General features: G+C 38.6%; 1 protein-coding gene across 1 annotated transcript in view; it reads right to left on the bottom strand.

Moving 5' to 3' along the window:
* TRAPPC10 (trafficking protein particle complex subunit 10) overlaps positions 1-17687 on the bottom strand; it is a 28251-nt gene extending 10564 nt beyond the window's left edge. Inside the window, 10 exon segments of the mRNA XM_042457593.1 lie at positions 1-17; positions 561-790; positions 1683-1841; positions 3099-3240; positions 7036-7550; positions 8883-8992; positions 12684-12824; positions 14048-14139; positions 15665-15741; positions 17525-17687. The exon segment at positions 1-17 is cut by the window's left edge and continues 1 nt beyond it. Coding sequence (XP_042313527.1) covers positions 1-17; positions 561-790; positions 1683-1841; positions 3099-3240; positions 7036-7550; positions 8883-8992; positions 12684-12824; positions 14048-14139; positions 15665-15741; positions 17525-17672 — 1631 coding nt within the window. The 5' untranslated portion in view covers positions 17673-17687.

Below are 17687 nucleotides of genomic sequence, written 5' to 3'. Positions count from 1 at the left end.
GGACAGTCAATGGTTACCTGCAGGGAAGACAGAATAACATTAACTAGGGTATTTATTTAAAAAAATGTTTTCTAATTTTATACAACTGCAATTTATTTATACTTTGGGGGGGATATGAGAAGTAGTTGCCAAATACAACAACCAAAGCAAAATCTGTGACTTAGATACAGAATTGATGTACTGCCAGGCTACAATGTTACACGCGATATAGATGAAAACTGATATACAGTCATCTAATGTAAGTCCATTCAAGACTTTTTCTGAGGAGATGATGTTGGCATTTCAACAAAAATAAGAGGTAAAAGGGATTATTCAATTCAAATAAAGCAGAAATACTGTAGAACAAACAACAAAAAGTGCTGCACAGCAGATTCTTTCAAATGTAAGCATAGTTTACATAACCCAACAAACCTGGGTTATAGCATGGAACATGACATTCAGTGCCAAAAAGGTTACCAACATGTTTAACAGTAAGGTAAAATTTTATTATCAGTATATTCTGAAAACTTTCATATCTATTAATTGTTTTTAAAACTGAAACATTATTCGTATATGCTCACCTTTTGGTCAATTGTAGCCATGCAACTGTGAGACATCTCTTTCCCTTTATTTTTTCTCCGAGGCTCTTTACTAACTAGATTCTCATTTTCCATCATACATATTGGTGTTGAGGGCAAGTACAAAACCTCAAGCTCAAAAGCAATCACGTGATATGCAGGAGCCATTGGTAAACTGATGCTTGTGATTTTCTCAGATGACTGAATTGTTAGTGATGCTTCTGAAGCCTTTTCTGTAGTGACAAGAAATAAAAACAATCTTTTACAAATTTAGATTTTTTTTTCCAAAGAGAAACCGGTGGTATTGTCCAGAAGAACGCTTTGGAATGATGCATTTCAAAAGGAGAAACTACAAATTTTCAATTTTAAAATTATGTCAGAGAAAATGAGAAGGTTCAAATGAAATATTAAAGCATGGTTTGCCAGATATGAACTAATATTATCCATCTCACCAATCATAACTCACAAGTGCTTCTTAAACCAGATCTGATGCTACAAACTAATGCTGGTTCCCAAACTACAATTTCTGCAAAATGTATTGGCATCACATATAAATAAGCCATTCTAGTCTTTGACATCTTTCCACTTTGAGAAAGCATATGAGGATTCTTAGAGAAAGTGGAGAAAGAGAAAATCCACAAATACTATAATAATTTGCCTTATGTCTGGAAGACAAACTGTTATGAGGTAAACAAGATGGTTGTAATTACAATATATTCATATCATCCCCTTTTCTTCAAGGTAAGTATAATTGCAAGGTTGACCTTATGTCAATACATCCAAGTTAATGTAATATTGGTGGTTTAATCCAAAGGGTCACATGCACAGCACACACCAGTTCCTTCAATGATCTTCCATTAGACTAGAGGCTCTCTATGTTCAGATTTAGTGAACTCCACAGAATTTAAAAAGCAACCTATGAACATTTGAAAAAAGGGAATCCTAACATTAGGGAAGGCCAGCAGCCAATAGGGAAAAACCACTTGAAAAAAATACAGTGCAGTATTATGTGAAGCAATTCACCTTCTGGGTAACTTAAGGTGATAATCTGCTGGTCTGATGTTCTTTGTCAAATAATTCATCCTTCCCCAAGACTAAAATCTGTGCAGTACCAAAGCTGCATACCTTTAGTGTTTGAGTAAATCACAGCTTTACTCTCTGGATGGTACAAGACTGGCATGGCATCAGCATTGCTTAGTTGTAAAGTATCTCCATTTTTTATGGTGTAATGGCCAGTCGTCACTGTAAATTTTATCTTCTGAGGAATCCCAGCCAATAGACTGTCTGGAAAAAAATGTGGTGGCAAAGATAACCACAGTTAATTCTGTTATATCTGAAATAGCTGTAATGAATGGATAAAGCCAAGAAATCATTTTTGCACATTAACAGTACCATGATGGCAAGCATACTTCACTTACTCTGAGCAGAGAAAACTGTCCTATTATCCCAGTTCCCTATCATGTAATTAAACAAGGAGTTTTAAAGTTCAGTAGATTCAATTATGGAACACCTCCCCCAGCAACAGCCTGACAACCTATTCAACAGGTTGATTTTCCATGTTACATTCCAAGATTCCTCTGACAAGTTTTTTTCCTACATAAATGATATGCTGAGTTGTTCTATATATTAGAAACAATTCAAGCAAACTCCCGAAAACTAAAGACTGACTAGCAAGGTACATATTTTGTTCAGTTTAACATTCAAATATATTTTAGATGCTGCAATGGATACGTAGAAAATTGTTTGAAAAAAACTGTGGTACGTAATTAAGTGGCAATTAAGTCAATTAAAAGATCCCCATGGCTTCACCAAATCAAGTTATTAAAGGTACAATGGTCTCCAAAGCAATAGGTATGGGGATGTTTAACTAGGTTAAAACTACTTTGCAAGATTATGAGCACACCATTTCCAACTCTAGCTAGTTAATAATGAAGCTTTATTTAAAATATATCTATGCAGTTGTTTAATAAAATTATCAAGGTGACAAATACATTACATTGATACAGATTTGTGTGTTAAAAAAAAATACTGAGTTTTTGTATGACTTGCCTGTTTTTGCAAATTGATTATACAGTATAATCCTCCAACTTAGTTCAAAAATTGCCCAGTGTAGTTCAAATTCATCAAGAACTAAGGGTTGGACCAGGCCAGCAAAATACTCTGGCATCCCAGATGCTTGGGGGCATGGCATACGCATGACACATGCCTCTAAGCTGGCAGAAAACATCCCGAAGCCACCCAGCCATTTACACAGCGGCAGCTTTTTGGTGCTCCAGTGACGCAGCATTTAGATGGCACACACCACAGTAGCGCCAAAAAGCTGCTGCTGCGGTGGAAAGGTTGCCCTTTTTCCCGTGCAGAAAGGAGGCATTTTACCGCTTCTTTTGGTTTTGGAAAAAAGCCAGATCGAGGCCGCGGCCCTAATCTGGCACTCAAAGGGGCAGCGTCACACCGCCCTTTGGGCTGGTCTGTTTTGGCCCTTTGTTAAACATTTTTAAAAATACACACACATGGAATATAGAACTTTATTAATTTACCTACCAGTACATGGTTCAACTTTCAACTGTGGCTCCTGAGAGTAGACATCATACTGCACAATTGGATAAATATGAGGAAGAGCAAACTGCATTTTACCCACTGAAATGCATAACTGCCTAAGTGTATATGTCCCGGGCTCTCTGCCCTATGAGAAATTTTAAAGAAACAGTTTGTAAAGACATCAAAAAGGTCATCTGAAAGATTATTTTAAGAATTACATAGCATATAATTATGCAAAATAGCCTATATCTTAAACATTTTTGAAGCTATGTTTGTGATAACATGCCTATGTGGCTAATAGTATGCCCATAATTTTGAGTAGACAGTAATGTGTAAGGGCAGCTTCAGATGTGCTTTAAAGGTGCAGACATCTTTTTAAAAAATATATAATGTAAAGTACTATACCCTATACATTTCATGCTAAACACACATTCTCAAAAACATAATACCTGTACGTTGCCAATCAAAGGGATGTGGAAGTTAGAGTGGAAGCTATGCGACCAAGATATCTAACCACTTTTTCTACTGGCACCCAACAAAACCACCCATTTGGAAAAACATGTCTAATTCAATGTGAAGTCGAAGGCTTTCATGGCCGGCATCCATAGTTTTTTGTGGGTTCTTTGGGCTTTGCGGCCATGTTCTAGAAGAATTTCTTCCTGACATTTTGCCAGCAACATTGCTGGCGAAACGTCAGGAAGAAATTTTTCGGGAACATGGCCACATAGCCCAAAAAACTATGTGTCTCAGTTCAAAAACAGTGCAGTTAACTGTGATGAACAGCACAATTTTTTTCCCCCAAACAGGACACAAATTCCCATGGAACAACTGTAACAATTAAGCTGTTAAGATATACTTGTGTGTGGTATTTTTAGAACATCACCCAATATTTTTGTTTGTGATTAATGCGAAGCAGCCAGTGAAAGTACACTTAAATCATTTTTATGGACTTTGTGATAATATATTAATGAAGGATCTGTTCATTTGCGATTCCTGTCTGCAGCCAAGAGGTAGCTAACAAGTAATTGAATGATATTACTGTAAAATTACTGAGCAGTACATCAGCTGATATATACTGTAAAGAGGGGTAGCTATTTTGTCTTGTGGAAAAACTTTCACCGAGATAGCCCTGGCTTCAGGCAGAAAACACAATGTTTCTTTTTCTACAAGAAGATTCTTCATAGAAATTCTCTGTAGATTTCATTGTAACATAAAAAGAGAATGCAGAAGACCTGCATTTGTGCTCAGTAAAGCTTGCAGAGGGCAGATTTCTGGTAAAACAAAACAAAACAAAACAAACAGCTTCATTTATATACCGCTTCATACTGAACTAAGAGGCGTTACAAACCGCCGCTTTGTGGCGGTCTGCTGGCGCTGCTCTTTGCTCCGCAAGGGAGTTGCAGCATACAAACCGTGCGACTCCCTCGCAGGGCAAAAAAGAAGCTCCAAAATGGAGCTTCTTCCTGCAGCGCCGTTATGACGTCACGAGGCGCCCATGGCGCACCCGCGACGTCATAACCGCCGCGACCCGTCTGGACGCTATGCGTCCAAGATGTAAACATGGTGGCGGCCGTGTGGAACGGCCGCTGCCGTTTGTCACGCACTGAGTCCGTGATAGGGAAAGAGGCGTCTAGAAGAGACACCCCTTTTTTAAAATGGGACGTCCTGAGGACGTCCGAAATGGCAGTCTATAACCCGCCTAAAAGTGTCTAAACAGTTTACAACTGTAAAGTAATTGCCCCCAACAATCTGGGTACTCATTTTAGCGACCTTGGAAGGATACAACCCTGAGTCAAGCTTGAGCCCTTTTGCTGGTATTGAACTCGCAACCTTATGTTTTTGAGTGAATGGCTGCAGTACAGACATTTAACCACTGCGCCACCTGGGCTCCATAGTAAATCATCATTATGACTTGAGAATTACAAGGGCTGTTCGTCAGGTGTTCAAACAATTTGTAGTGAACTCTACACTGACAGTTGTGACAAGCATCAGCTTTTGAAAATCAGATGACATGAGCTCACTTTACCATCTTTGCGCAGATCTTTGCTCTATGACTTCAGAGAAATTGAGTACGGACTAGCACAAATTTATACAAAATGGCTTATTTATAGCAAGTAACTGTGAAAAACTGAACCATCTACTATGCAAATCTAATAAAAAGAAAATGTACAAATGTCACTCATATGAAATGTAAGCATGGGGAAGAGGATAGGCTCTGGTAAGCCAAGTTCTCCCCTACAAACGCTTACTGTTTTTGAAGGTATGGCAATACAGTATTATTGCTCTCTTTCCTCACTTGTACTATATGCATTTTCACAGAATAGAGATTTTATTGACTACTTTAAATACATTTTCAATAAAGTGCTTAGCAACCCTGAGGGATATATATATGGATCAATAGCACAACTGCTCCAAGATTACATTACAAATGAAATTCTTTGAAAGTGTTTTGAAATCCACTGGATAGCTATGGACATGATATATTGAGTTATTACACTGAGATAGGCACAAATCGTTGCCCTGTGCATACAACCCCATCATAAACAACATCAGCATCATAAACATGATCCACAACTTTAAGAAAGCCAGGGTTTAGCATTAAACTGTGGCTTCATATTCTAGTTTGTCCCAAAAATGGTAGCTGTAGTTTCCTGTTCTAGATGAAACAGAAAACTATGATTAACTAGACACTTCCTGATTTGATTGGTGTGCACTGCAGAGGTAAAAGTGAAATGCCTGATGTATAGAGGAAATGTTTACGCACACCTTAGGTTCAGCATAGATGTAATTGTCCAAATGTGATGATTTTTTTCAAATGATAAAATAGCATCATGGCAAATGTGACATGAAACAAATGTATAATATTCTTCTAAAAAGCAGTACAATGTTTTCTATTTATATACATTTCCTAAGGACTAGTTTTAGAATTTGGCCCAGAAGAGTTGTACATGTGGGAATGGGCTCAGATCACAAAACCACTCTTTCCTGCCACTATATAAATGATGTCACAAATTAATCAAACATTCAGATTTACAATTTATACATGTGATTTACCAACATAAACAAGTACTTTAGGGCTGAAGGGCAGGGTATAAATATTGTAAATAAAATAATAAGAATAAACCCAAATACCAAAACTGTGCAGTCATTTGAATGCACAAGCATCTAGTCTGCATGTAAACATTGTTGTATGCTGCTGCACATATCTGTACACCAACATCAAAGTGTGCCCTTCACTTAGATATAGCTGCTTACTACTGGGCCAGATGTCTAACTATATAAAATCCAAATTAAAATACATGGCATTTTATTTTAAAGTCTTCAGCTTTCTTAAGTTAGTGAAAAGCTATTAGAAGAGGTAATATCTGGTAAGTGTTAGAAGAGCTATATACACAGAAATTGGGGGAAAACCCCTTTTTTTCAGAATTAATGCTATTAACTGTATGCTTCAAAATGATAAAATATGTTTTGGGGTTTTTTTTGTAACTGAATCAAATGGGATTTTAAACATGCAAAAGAGTTTTAAATATATAGTTTTGATCACCTTTTCACTCCCTTACATATCTTTATGTGAGAGCTGTGAGAGAATTTGACCAAAACAATAAAAACCTTTGGTCAACTATCTGAGGGGCTCCTTTCACAACACCCATTGTGGCTGGGCAAAAGAGCACAGTGCTAATTCTAGTTATTTAATTAAACCTTTAATCTTTAGAAAATCAATAAGAACTGAAAATAATATATTTAAAATAATCTTGATAAGAATGATCCTATATTCCTATAGTTACGTACCGAAGATTCAGCCAGACCAATCTGGCACAGTGAGTTTAACTTCCAAGTGTGCCTGGTTTGGCCTTGGTCTAAGAAGGAATGAAGAAGGAAATCGCAAAGCAGAGGCAAGGAAGCAATACTGGGTTACAGCATGCCTTCTTTAAAAACATACCTGCGTTCTGAAAGTTATTTTATTGACCCCTGGTTCCAGTATTAAGTTGCTACATTTTAACATGTGGGCACCATCCTCCAGAGTCAGCCCTGTGGATATTTCCAGAGAAGAGCTGCTCTCTTGCCTTCGCAACAGCATGTGCACATTTTTGCAGATGATGCCTGTTGTGTTCAAAGAATTATCCGAGGGACTCCTTTCATACATCTCATACAACTCCAGCATTGGCAAGCTACTTCTTGCCAGAGAGAGACCTACAACTTCACTTGGAAAGCTGATAATACCATTGGAAGTCTTGTGTTTCGTAAGCCATTCAGCTGTCTTCCGGTAGCTATTTTTTTCAATGCTGAAATGAACATTAATAGCAATCTGATCCACTTTCACTGAGATAGGCATCTGATTTGCCAGCGTCATTTCAATAGAGAGTGTTCCACCCACATGGACCAAAGCATTAGGAGGATCAAAATGTAGATTCTTCAACTGTGCAAAGGAATGCATTGACAGTATAACTTTCTGGCCTGGAAATAAAGATAAAAAGAATTCATAGGACATCTGGTTGACTATATCAGCTTTAATCAAGGCAGCATTCCTTTCCAACAAATATTAGTAATTATGGGTGGTGATGGTAGTAATAAACACTTAAGTAGTCAATAATTATAAGAATAAACTACATTCGTTGGAGTTAGGGGCACAGGACCCCCATGAATGTGTAAAACGGCAAATAACAAAAACATATGTTTTTACCTGAGAGAATACCTCTCTATGAATCTCCAGTGCACGTCTGTGGTCAACATCTGCCAGACATGGACCATAGAATTGTGCTGGAGGAGCTACAAATGCCTGGTGGAGTGTTCTCTCTAGGAATCTCTAGGTCCTTCAGTGCGGCTTTTGGTTAAAGTTGACCATAGAGATGCGCTGGAAGACCTAGATATTCCTAGAGAGAACATATTAATAGAATCTTTGAATAATCAAATCTGCCAAAGTCAAAGCAGCAAATATGGAAGGATAAGTTTATAGTTGCTCCTCTATTTTCGTGCACTTGAAGTCTGCGTCCCTTGCCCATTTGCAGGCAGCAAACAGAGGGAGACAAAATGGGGCATGCCTGCAGGTGCCCAGGAGCGCACGCCACCATTCAAGCCAATGGGGCTTGAATATTGGCAAATTTTCATTTTTGCGGGAGGGTTTGGAACGGATTCCCCACAAAAATGGATGTATACATCTATATATTCTTATAAAAATAATTTACATTTTTGTAATACAAAGTATGCAAAGACATAGAACAAATAAAATTTATGTGGGTCTTATAGCCTAGCACAAACCTTTGGGTTCATCTGAAATATTTCATATTTAGATCCTACTTGTAATACTGATTCTGCTTAAAAGAAGATTTGTACGGATAGCAGGGTTAACATATTAAAGCAAGAACTGTAAAGTTTATTCAATCATTTCCTCCAGATGCTACTGTTTCAGCAGCTACTGCCCAGCTGTTTCGGCAGCTACTGCCCAGGAAATTGAATTACCGTAGGCATCCACATTTTACAAATGATGTGTGCTTCCATGCAAACACACAGACACAATTAAAGTGTGTGTGTGTGGGGGGGGTCTTTTTCTATTTAGTAACCTTTTACAGTTGCTAAACCATCAAACAAGGTAGCAGACAGAAAAGGGGCAGCACGTTACAAAGGAGGCAAGCACTTGCAGAAAATTGCTCTTTCAAAAAAGAGCAAGTTAAAATCTTGGTAAAATAATAAATTAAGTTTTCTTGAGAAGCCACTCAAAACAATGGATTTGCAAACTTTGCTTCTCTTTTTTCCCTTTTTTTTTCTCAATGTGTCTCTCTCATGTCTTACCTTCTTCTGTGGGCTGTTTTGCAAAATCTAATATTTCTTGGCAAAAGTGTTTGCGCTCAACTTCTGTTAAGTTATTATCACCAGCTAAAAGACTGCTTGTTTGGAGATAGCTGGTACAGAGAGATAAGGATGTGTGAAGAAAATACTATATATGAAAAACCATCTTAAAACAAAAACAAAGAAGTTTATAATCTGATACATTTAGACATTATCTTAAGCAGTCATAATACAATACTAATATTGTATCTCCAATAACAAACTGGAATGCAATGCACTTTGGAGATGGCTACAATAAAAGTAAAGTTATTAAAGGGGAGGCACATAACAAAGAACTAAGTACCACAGTGGCCATTAGCCATCTTATGCTCTAATCCCTAAAACAGTAGTTCTCAAACTTTAGTCCTCCAAGTGTTTTGGACTTAGCTTCCAGAAGAGCCACCCATCTTGGCCAGCAGTCAGGAATTCTGGGAGCTGAATTCCAGAAATTCTAGAAGACCAAAGTTTGAGAACCATTGCACACATCCCTCTCTCTTCTGTTCTACCCTTGTTACTGTTTTCCTTTGACCTGGAAGGATCAAAGCAGGCTTGACCCCTAGACCCTGACCAGGAAAAAATTGGGGGGGGGGGGGGGAGGAAAAAAGAAGACAAATTTGAAAAAAGGAAGAAAAACAATTATGGAATATTTTATTTTAGCATGATCCAGGAAAAACACAGACAATTGTTTTTCCCATGGGCCTTCAAATCTCTAGTTCAGAGTAGACAGCATTCTTGAGTCTGAATGGAGGATAATAACACGTTATTAGGACACACTTGAGAGCAGAAAAGAGAAGCCAGCTAGAGCTAAAGCAGAGATGGGCAAAGTCAAGCCCCTAAAGCCTCCCGCCAGTGTTCCCTCTGAATTCTTCAGCACAGTTTTTGGAAAATTTGGGCTGATTTTGCTTAAATGAAGAATTGTACAAATAGTAGGGTAAACACATTAAAGTTAAGAGTGTGTGTATATTGTAGTCCTGTGCTTTAAAAAAAGCCAAATTCTGTAATTACACATATTTGCCTTATTTCTCCTATTTAGTAAAACCATCCTCTTCACACTAAAACATGCAAAAATAGCCCACTCCACCTCCATATGCATGCAAGAACCATTTTCTTTTGCAGCCACTCTCAAAATGAAGACAGGAAGGTATATAACTTCTTTTCCTGCCACCATTTTGAGAAAACCTGTAGAGGAAATACCAATTTTCCTCTGCAGTACTTCTCAAAATCTTGATAGAAGGGGGAAGCATGCCTCCCTGCCAGTTTTATGTAAGTAAATTCAACATTAAACTCAGTGCATGTGAAAATTTTACACATAAAAAGTTTGGAAAGAGGAGGAGGAGGAGGGAACAGGGCCTCCATGTCTCACATCCCCCTTGAGCAGTTCTTTCACCCTCCTGCTTAGGGTCCCATCCCATAGTTTGAGAACCATGGTGCTACACAGTGCTAAGTGGATTTGTAACTGGTTGACAAATCAAACCCAGAGAGTGCTCACCAATGCTTGTTCTTCATTTTGGAAAGGAGTGAAAAGACTCAGAGTTCTGTCTTGAGCCTGGTGTTCTTCAATATCTTTATAAATGACTTAAATGATGATAAGGCATGCTTATCCAATTTAAAGATGACATTAAATTATGAAGGGTGGTTGATACTCACAGAACAGGATCAAAATTCAAATCTCAGATTGGAGAGCTGAGCCCAAAATTAATTTCAATAGGAATAAATGTAAAGTACCCACTGGTGACCTTGGGCAAGTCACACTCTCTCTGCCTCAGAGAAGGCAACAGCAAACCTCCTCTGAACAAATCTCACCAAGAAAAACCCATGATATGTTTGCCTTAGGATTGCTATACGTCAGAAATAACCTGAAAGTACACAACTACATATAGGCAGGAAACTGAAATGCACAAATATACGATGGGTGATCCTTGTCCTGAAAACAATATACAGTATGTGAAAAGGATCTTGGGGTCTTAGTAGACTACAGGCTAAACATGAGCCAACCATGTGATGCAGCAGCCAAAAAAGCCAACAAAATTCTTGGCTGCATCAACAGGAGTATAGTTACCTTAGTAACTGAGAGAAGCAGTAGTCCCACTCTATTTGCTCACACCTCACCTAGAATACTATGTCCAGCTCTACAACACTACAGTTTGAGGAGGATATTGAGAAGCTGGAACATGTCCAGAAAAGAGCAATCAATGTGATCAAAGGTTTGGAAACCAAGCCTTATGAACAACAACTTAGGGAGCTGGACATGTTTAGTTTGGAGAAGAGAACAGAAGACTGAGATGTGACATATCCATCCTTAAAAATGTGAAGGGATGCCATGTAGAAGATGGAGACAGCTTGCTTTCTGCATTTCAGAGACTAAAACAAGAACCAATGGTTTCAAATTATAAGGCATACCACCTAAACTTTAGGAACTACATTTTTACTGTAAGATCCTATCTGAGAGTGAAAAAGAGGATGATGGGCTCTTCTTTGAAGGTCTCTAGACAGATGAGTGTTTTTCAGGAGTGTTTTAGTTGTGTATTGCTGCATGGCAGGGGGTTAAACTAGATAGCCTTTATGTTTCCTTCCAACTCTATGATTCTGTAAAATTCCTCTGTTGGCTTCAGTATACAAGATGTGCTGGCCCCAGCTGCTGGGGAGATCAGGGCACATACTAGCCCTGTTGTTAAGAGTCAACAAAGCAGGGCACACTGGAGAAGATTAAGGAGTTTTCGGGATACACTCTGGTATTTACACATGTTTGCAGAACCTTTGATAGTTCAGACTGGAAGAGAATGTATATGGCATCAGTTTGAAGAGAAGGAGGATTTTCAAGTAGATCCCAAATATACTGGAAAGGAGCATAGGATACTTGGTAGTAACAACCCCCTTTCCTTCTGATTTGAGAACACAGCAGGCATTTTAGAACTTGGCTTAGCCCTGGCAGGCACTCAACTGCTTAAACCTATGGATCTTAAACCTATGATCTTTGAAATAGTGGTATATAAATAAAACAAAACAAATTATGGCCATTAGTGGTTACTTGTCAAGAACTAGAACAAGAATTTTATTAGTCCCTTACCCCTTATTAATCAGACATTTTTTTCAAGTTCCTGAAATCAATTACAGTTCTCCCATGTTATGTAACATTAACTTTAGTATATTTTATTCCAATGACTGACGAAAATGGACTATTAAAAACTGGCACACAGGATTAGTTGACCCAGACCTATGAGCTTGCTGGATACTGCAACAGTTTCTTATATGTGATTTGATTTTAAGGTGGTGCTTTGTATTACTACTGATTCAAGGTTATTGTCAGTACATTTTTTGACTGTGAGTCTAAGGAGAAAGTGCATTTTTGACATTCTGTAAACTTGTACAGAGGATTACCATGGCGTAGGGCTTTAAGTGTTGGACTATGACTCTACAGACCAGGGTTCAATTCCCAGTTCGGCCATGAAACCCACTGGGTGACCCTCAGCAAGTCACATGCTCTTGGCCTCAGGGGAAGGCAATGGCAAACTTCCTCTGAATAAATCTTACCAAGAAAACCCCATGATAGGTTCATCTTAGGATTGTCATAAGTATGAAATGACTTAAAGGCACACAACAACAACCTATTTTTTAAAAAGAACTGTAATAAAGAGGGAAAGTACAAGCTGCATACAGTCCTTAACAGTTAATACTGTGCTTCCTGTTACACAATCCACTTTCATCCAATAAAATAGATCAGATGTAGAAATGCTAACTGCAGCTTTTTCCTTTTTTGAAGGATACTTTTCAATTTGTCCAAGGTGTTTCTGACATTCGGCTAGTTGTTTCCGTGTATGTGTGATAAGCAATGACCATCCCTCAGCAAGGTAGGTTTTTAATGCTCCTTGAAGATAAACTTCAGCCTGTTGGGGACTCTTCTTCTTCCTTTGGATGAGTCACAGAGGAGGAAAGAGACAAAACAGACATTAAAAATTGATTTGTGAACTATGGTACCATGTAATTTTTTTCTCCACAAAGGAGATCCAGTGATAGCTGGTTTCTTCCATGTCAGAAGAAATCAGTGCACACAGTTTTAATCAAAACTGTACAGGACCAATCCAAGGTGCTGAAACCAATCCCCCAAAATGGTTCAGCAATAGCTCCCTTGAAATTCAAGCTAAAACCTGGAGTGAATTTACTGTCCCATCCTCCGGGGAGCCATCAGCCAGCATTGAGTGCCTCTGCTTCAAACACAATTTTTAAAAAATGGTATCTAGTGAGTCAATTAATATTTGTAACATTCATTGTGCATACATGCTGGCACCTTTCCAACTCATCATAAACTACTGAAATTGCTCATGAACAGGAAGTATTATTCCACTTAAGCCACCAATTTATTTCAAAATATACTCTCCTATGCAAATAAACATTCAACATCTTGACACCCATACTATTTTTTTTTTTTTTTTTGCACTATATCCCAGAAAAAAGACAAGGGGAGTATTAAAACAGCTGGGGGTTATTTGAAGTGAATATCTTTGTAGCATGGAAAAGCTCTTTGCTCAACCTATTGATAATTTGGATTTGTTAGCAAGTATTTTGCAGAAGCCATGCCTCAGCATATTTAAAGATGCTCCTTTCAAAATACTACCATATATACTCAACTATAAGTCAACCTCGTGTATAAGTCGAAATCAACTTTTGAGGGCAAAAGTATGGATTTTGGTATGATCTGTGGATAAGTCGAGGGTCAAACTTCCTGAGGCAGCCTGGCTGCGGACAGGCTGCAGGGCGACTGCTCGCCCTGCCCAGCCTCTCCGCAGGGGGGGCTTTCTCTTGCGGAGGGAGCCGGGTTGGGAAGAAGCTTCAGGGCAATCACTCACCCTTCCTAGCATCTCCCCAGCTGGGCTCCTTCCCTGGGGAAAAAGCCCAGCCAGGGAGAGGCTTTTGTGTGAGTGATCGCCCTTCCTAGCCTTTCCCCAGCTGGGCTGTCCCTTGCGGAGGCAGCCTGTCTGGGGGGAGGCTCAGGACAATTATCATATTGACCCATGTATAAGTCGACCCAGGTTTTTTGGGTCAGTTATTTGACCCAATTTCTCAACTTATACATAAGTATATATGGTATGTTATGGTCTTTAAAACTTAGCTGTTTAAAAAGGTATAGTTACATATAAAACTCTGCCAGATCCTTTCCAACAAGCTTCGCTGACCGATTTCTTCCAATGTTTTTATACATTTCAATTGTGGCATGGGAAAGATCCTAAGAGAGAAAAACCAAAGAGTTTTAGAACAAACTATATTACCACAAATCTTTGTTTCAAGATCCTATAGTCCACTGTTCAATGTTAACATATTCAGAAGTACGTGTGCTATTGATTTATTTCAGTCGATATAAGCACACTGTCTAAACTTTCATTATATCTCACAGAGGGTTGGTTTTTTTTTGTTGTTGTTGTTGTTTTTTGCTGTTAGCTACTGAAGTTTACTACAAAACCAGCAAATATTTTAAGAAATTGATTATACACACAAAATCATATTCAGATCTTAACCTTACTCATCATTATACAAGGGCATAGATCTTTAGATGTTGGACTGTAACTCCTATCAGCCCTAATCAGCATAGCTGATAGTGAGGGATGAAAGGAGTTACACTCCAAAAACATCTGAGTGAGCACAGGTTTACTATTCCTGGCATAAAAGCAGCCAGAAAAAGATACTCTTCAATACAAAGTACCAAAAATTAATGAAGTCTACAACATTCTGCCCATATCAGTTATTTGTTATTTTCCCTTCTCCTTATGTTGTGACCCTACACAAATACAATTTATACGCTATGTTCCTTGAGGAAGCAACTAGGGGTAAGATCTCCCTTCCCACAGGACTCACATTCTTCCTGTGACCTCCCCACATGGTCATTTAGCGTCTGGTAGAGAACTGAGAGCATTGGAGAAATATTTAGTTATGTCCCTATAGAAAGACATCCCTGGAGGACCTCCAGGTGGTATTGGAGAATACCTTGTTGTTTTGCATCTGGCTGTAGAGACATAGCCAGAGGCTTCTCCAACACTTTACACCAGGCTCTAAATGGCCAAGGAGGGGGTGGGTGGGCACAGGAAGAAGGTAAGCCCTGCAGGAGGGCTGGTTGTTCCATGAAGGGGGTAGTAAATTCCTCTCAACATGACGACTAAAAAGTTCAATACAAAGGTTTAACTTTCAGTTACATGCGTATGTCAATAACGATGCCAGATCTATTTTTTTATATGCAATGCCAATCTGTAAAAATCTATTTAATATAAATTTAAAACATTTAACAACAAAATTTCTACAATTCTGTTATGGATTTAGTTCTCTAGAGTTGCTCTGATCAATGTTCTTAGCTGTGATAAAACTGATTATCCATATCCCAAACATTACCTTCTTTAGTCAAAACCTGATTGCTGGTCCCAACTAGAATAGGCCCATTGAATCAATTGTTGAATAGTAACTCAATGCCTATATAAACTCAATGCCTATATAGATTTTATTGGATCTATATGGATTAACTCTACTTGGGAGCAGTAACTTGATTTAGGCGCTTATATTCAATATACTAACAGTGTGATCCATCTCTTTAATAACCATATCTTTTGAAAATTGGCTAATAAGACACATCTTGTTTTCTATTTTATACATTCTATTTATTGTATTCTATTACAGATACTGCCATTTCTATGAATAATGTATACAAAAGACATTATCATTATCTTAGCCTTTACATGCAGAATACACACAGAGAGAATACTTACTAAGTAGTGCTTTTCAAAAGCTTCAACAGATGATAAGGCCTCTTTGAGTTTCTTATAAGGAGACTGTGCTGTATTGGCTTCAAAATAAAACAGGGCAGACCTTGTAAGATTCCTACTTTGAAAGGTACCACAAATTTACATAGGGGACCAGTATAAACAATGTAAAACATTTAAATGGTAACCCAAGAGAGCAAGAGCGAAACCTAAAATTCCAAATGTTGAAGGGTAGAAGAGGTTATGCCTTTCACTGCCTTCACCTTTACAGAAATTATGCTAGGGGGAGAAGACACTGCTAAAACTTTCACTGGCAAAAAGCTTTCATTCACATTAGCAGGCAGAAAGTGCTGAAATAAGAGGGTGTATCTCAGTGGTAGCACACACGCTGCATGTAGAAGGACCAGTTTCTATCACTGGCATATACAGATAGGCTTTTGCTCCCAACCCTGGAGAGTCACTGCCACTGAAGGTCAACAGTACTGAGTTAGACAGCTATTTGTACTGTAGTGGAAGGCTGAAGCTGGCTAGAGACCTATTGCACTGTCTTCAGTGAAGTCCAATTTCGGCCCCTCACCTACATCATCCTGGAAATGATGGAAGAATATCCCTACCCCTGTTGCGATCAATGGGAGATAAAATTTTAAGCACTTTACTCAAGGAAAAAAATGTTTCTCATCCAAGTGAGCAGAGATATGGAAGCAGATCTAACTCATTGTCCTTGTTTCCACCCCAGGCTGATGGAGCTGAGGAGTCTGAATTGGCCTCACTGCCACATAATCACACTTTCCTCAAAAGAAGAGGCAATGCTGGGAAACATATATATTCAAATTTTGATTCCTCCTCCCATCATGCACTAATTTTGTATATGCAGCTGAGGTATCAAACATTCTGTCAGTACAGCAACTTAGGGGCTGTACAAGGGGTGGCCTGCAGCCACCTCTTTCTTTGCCAGATTGGGGCCACAGCAACTGCATGCTGCAGCCCTGACCTGACCTTTCTGCGGCACAAAAAGGAGCTACAAAAAGTGACTGCTTTCTGTGCCACAGAAATGGCACCAAAGCTGCTAGTGCAGTGGCTTTTCTGCACTCCTTTGGCACTGCGTCATCTGGACGCAGCGCCAGAGGAGCGCAATGATGTCGCCCACCGTGTGGTGGGGTGCACGTCATCCCGCCGGCATGGGGGTGGAGTCAGGACGTGCAGATGCCGTACTCCCACTCTGGCCCCATGCCAGCCTTTATGATCTGTCTGTACAGCCTTTTTGTTGGTAACATTATCATGAACACAATCCTCTTTATTTTCAAAGAAAATATTGATCCTTAAGAGTTTTTGTTTTACAGCCAGAACAAAAGTGCCACTTAAAAACAAAAAAGCAGCAGTATGCACATACACCAAGTGATATATTAGCACATCAAATATATAGTGAAAAATTCAAGTTCCCAGCATTGAAAAGTTAGATAGTAGAGATGAATATGTCTTGCCACTGCAGTATGACACAGACATCATCAAAAATATCATCATCATCATCATCATCATCATCATCATCATCATCATCATCCTCGCCGCCGCCAATTTCCCAAAATTAGAACTCAAGTCAGCTTAGAGACAAGATGGCAATATCAGCTGTGTTGCACTGTAGCAAACCATCTCTGAATACAGATCAGCTTTGGCATAAAATGAACTGTCCAAAGAAACATGGCAAGTCATTTCAAAGGATAGCTGTGTTAATCTATTGCAGGAAAATACAAAAACATCTTGTGATATCTTAGATGTTACTGCGATATAAGCTTTCATAGATTACAACTCTCTTTCAGTGTCAATAATTCACTTGGGAAAGTGTAATTTAACAAAAATTTATGTAAGTACCTGTTTCAGGGCGTTCAGTTCCAAGTCCTGCTAGGAGATCAACTGTTCTATTAAGATCTTCTGAATTTGGGCCTTTTTCTGACACAAGTCCACATAAGTAACCCAGAGACTTCAACTGCAATAATAAAAAAATATAAAAAATTGTCATTGCATTAATTCCAAA

Source organism: Sceloporus undulatus, chromosome 3 (assembly GCF_019175285.1).
Source record: "Sceloporus undulatus isolate JIND9_A2432 ecotype Alabama chromosome 3, SceUnd_v1.1, whole genome shotgun sequence".
Classification (NCBI taxonomy): Eukaryota; Metazoa; Chordata; class Lepidosauria; order Squamata; family Phrynosomatidae; genus Sceloporus; species Sceloporus undulatus.
The sequence above is the reverse complement of the archived record's forward strand: the minus strand, read 5'-3'. Positions and strand labels throughout refer to the sequence as shown.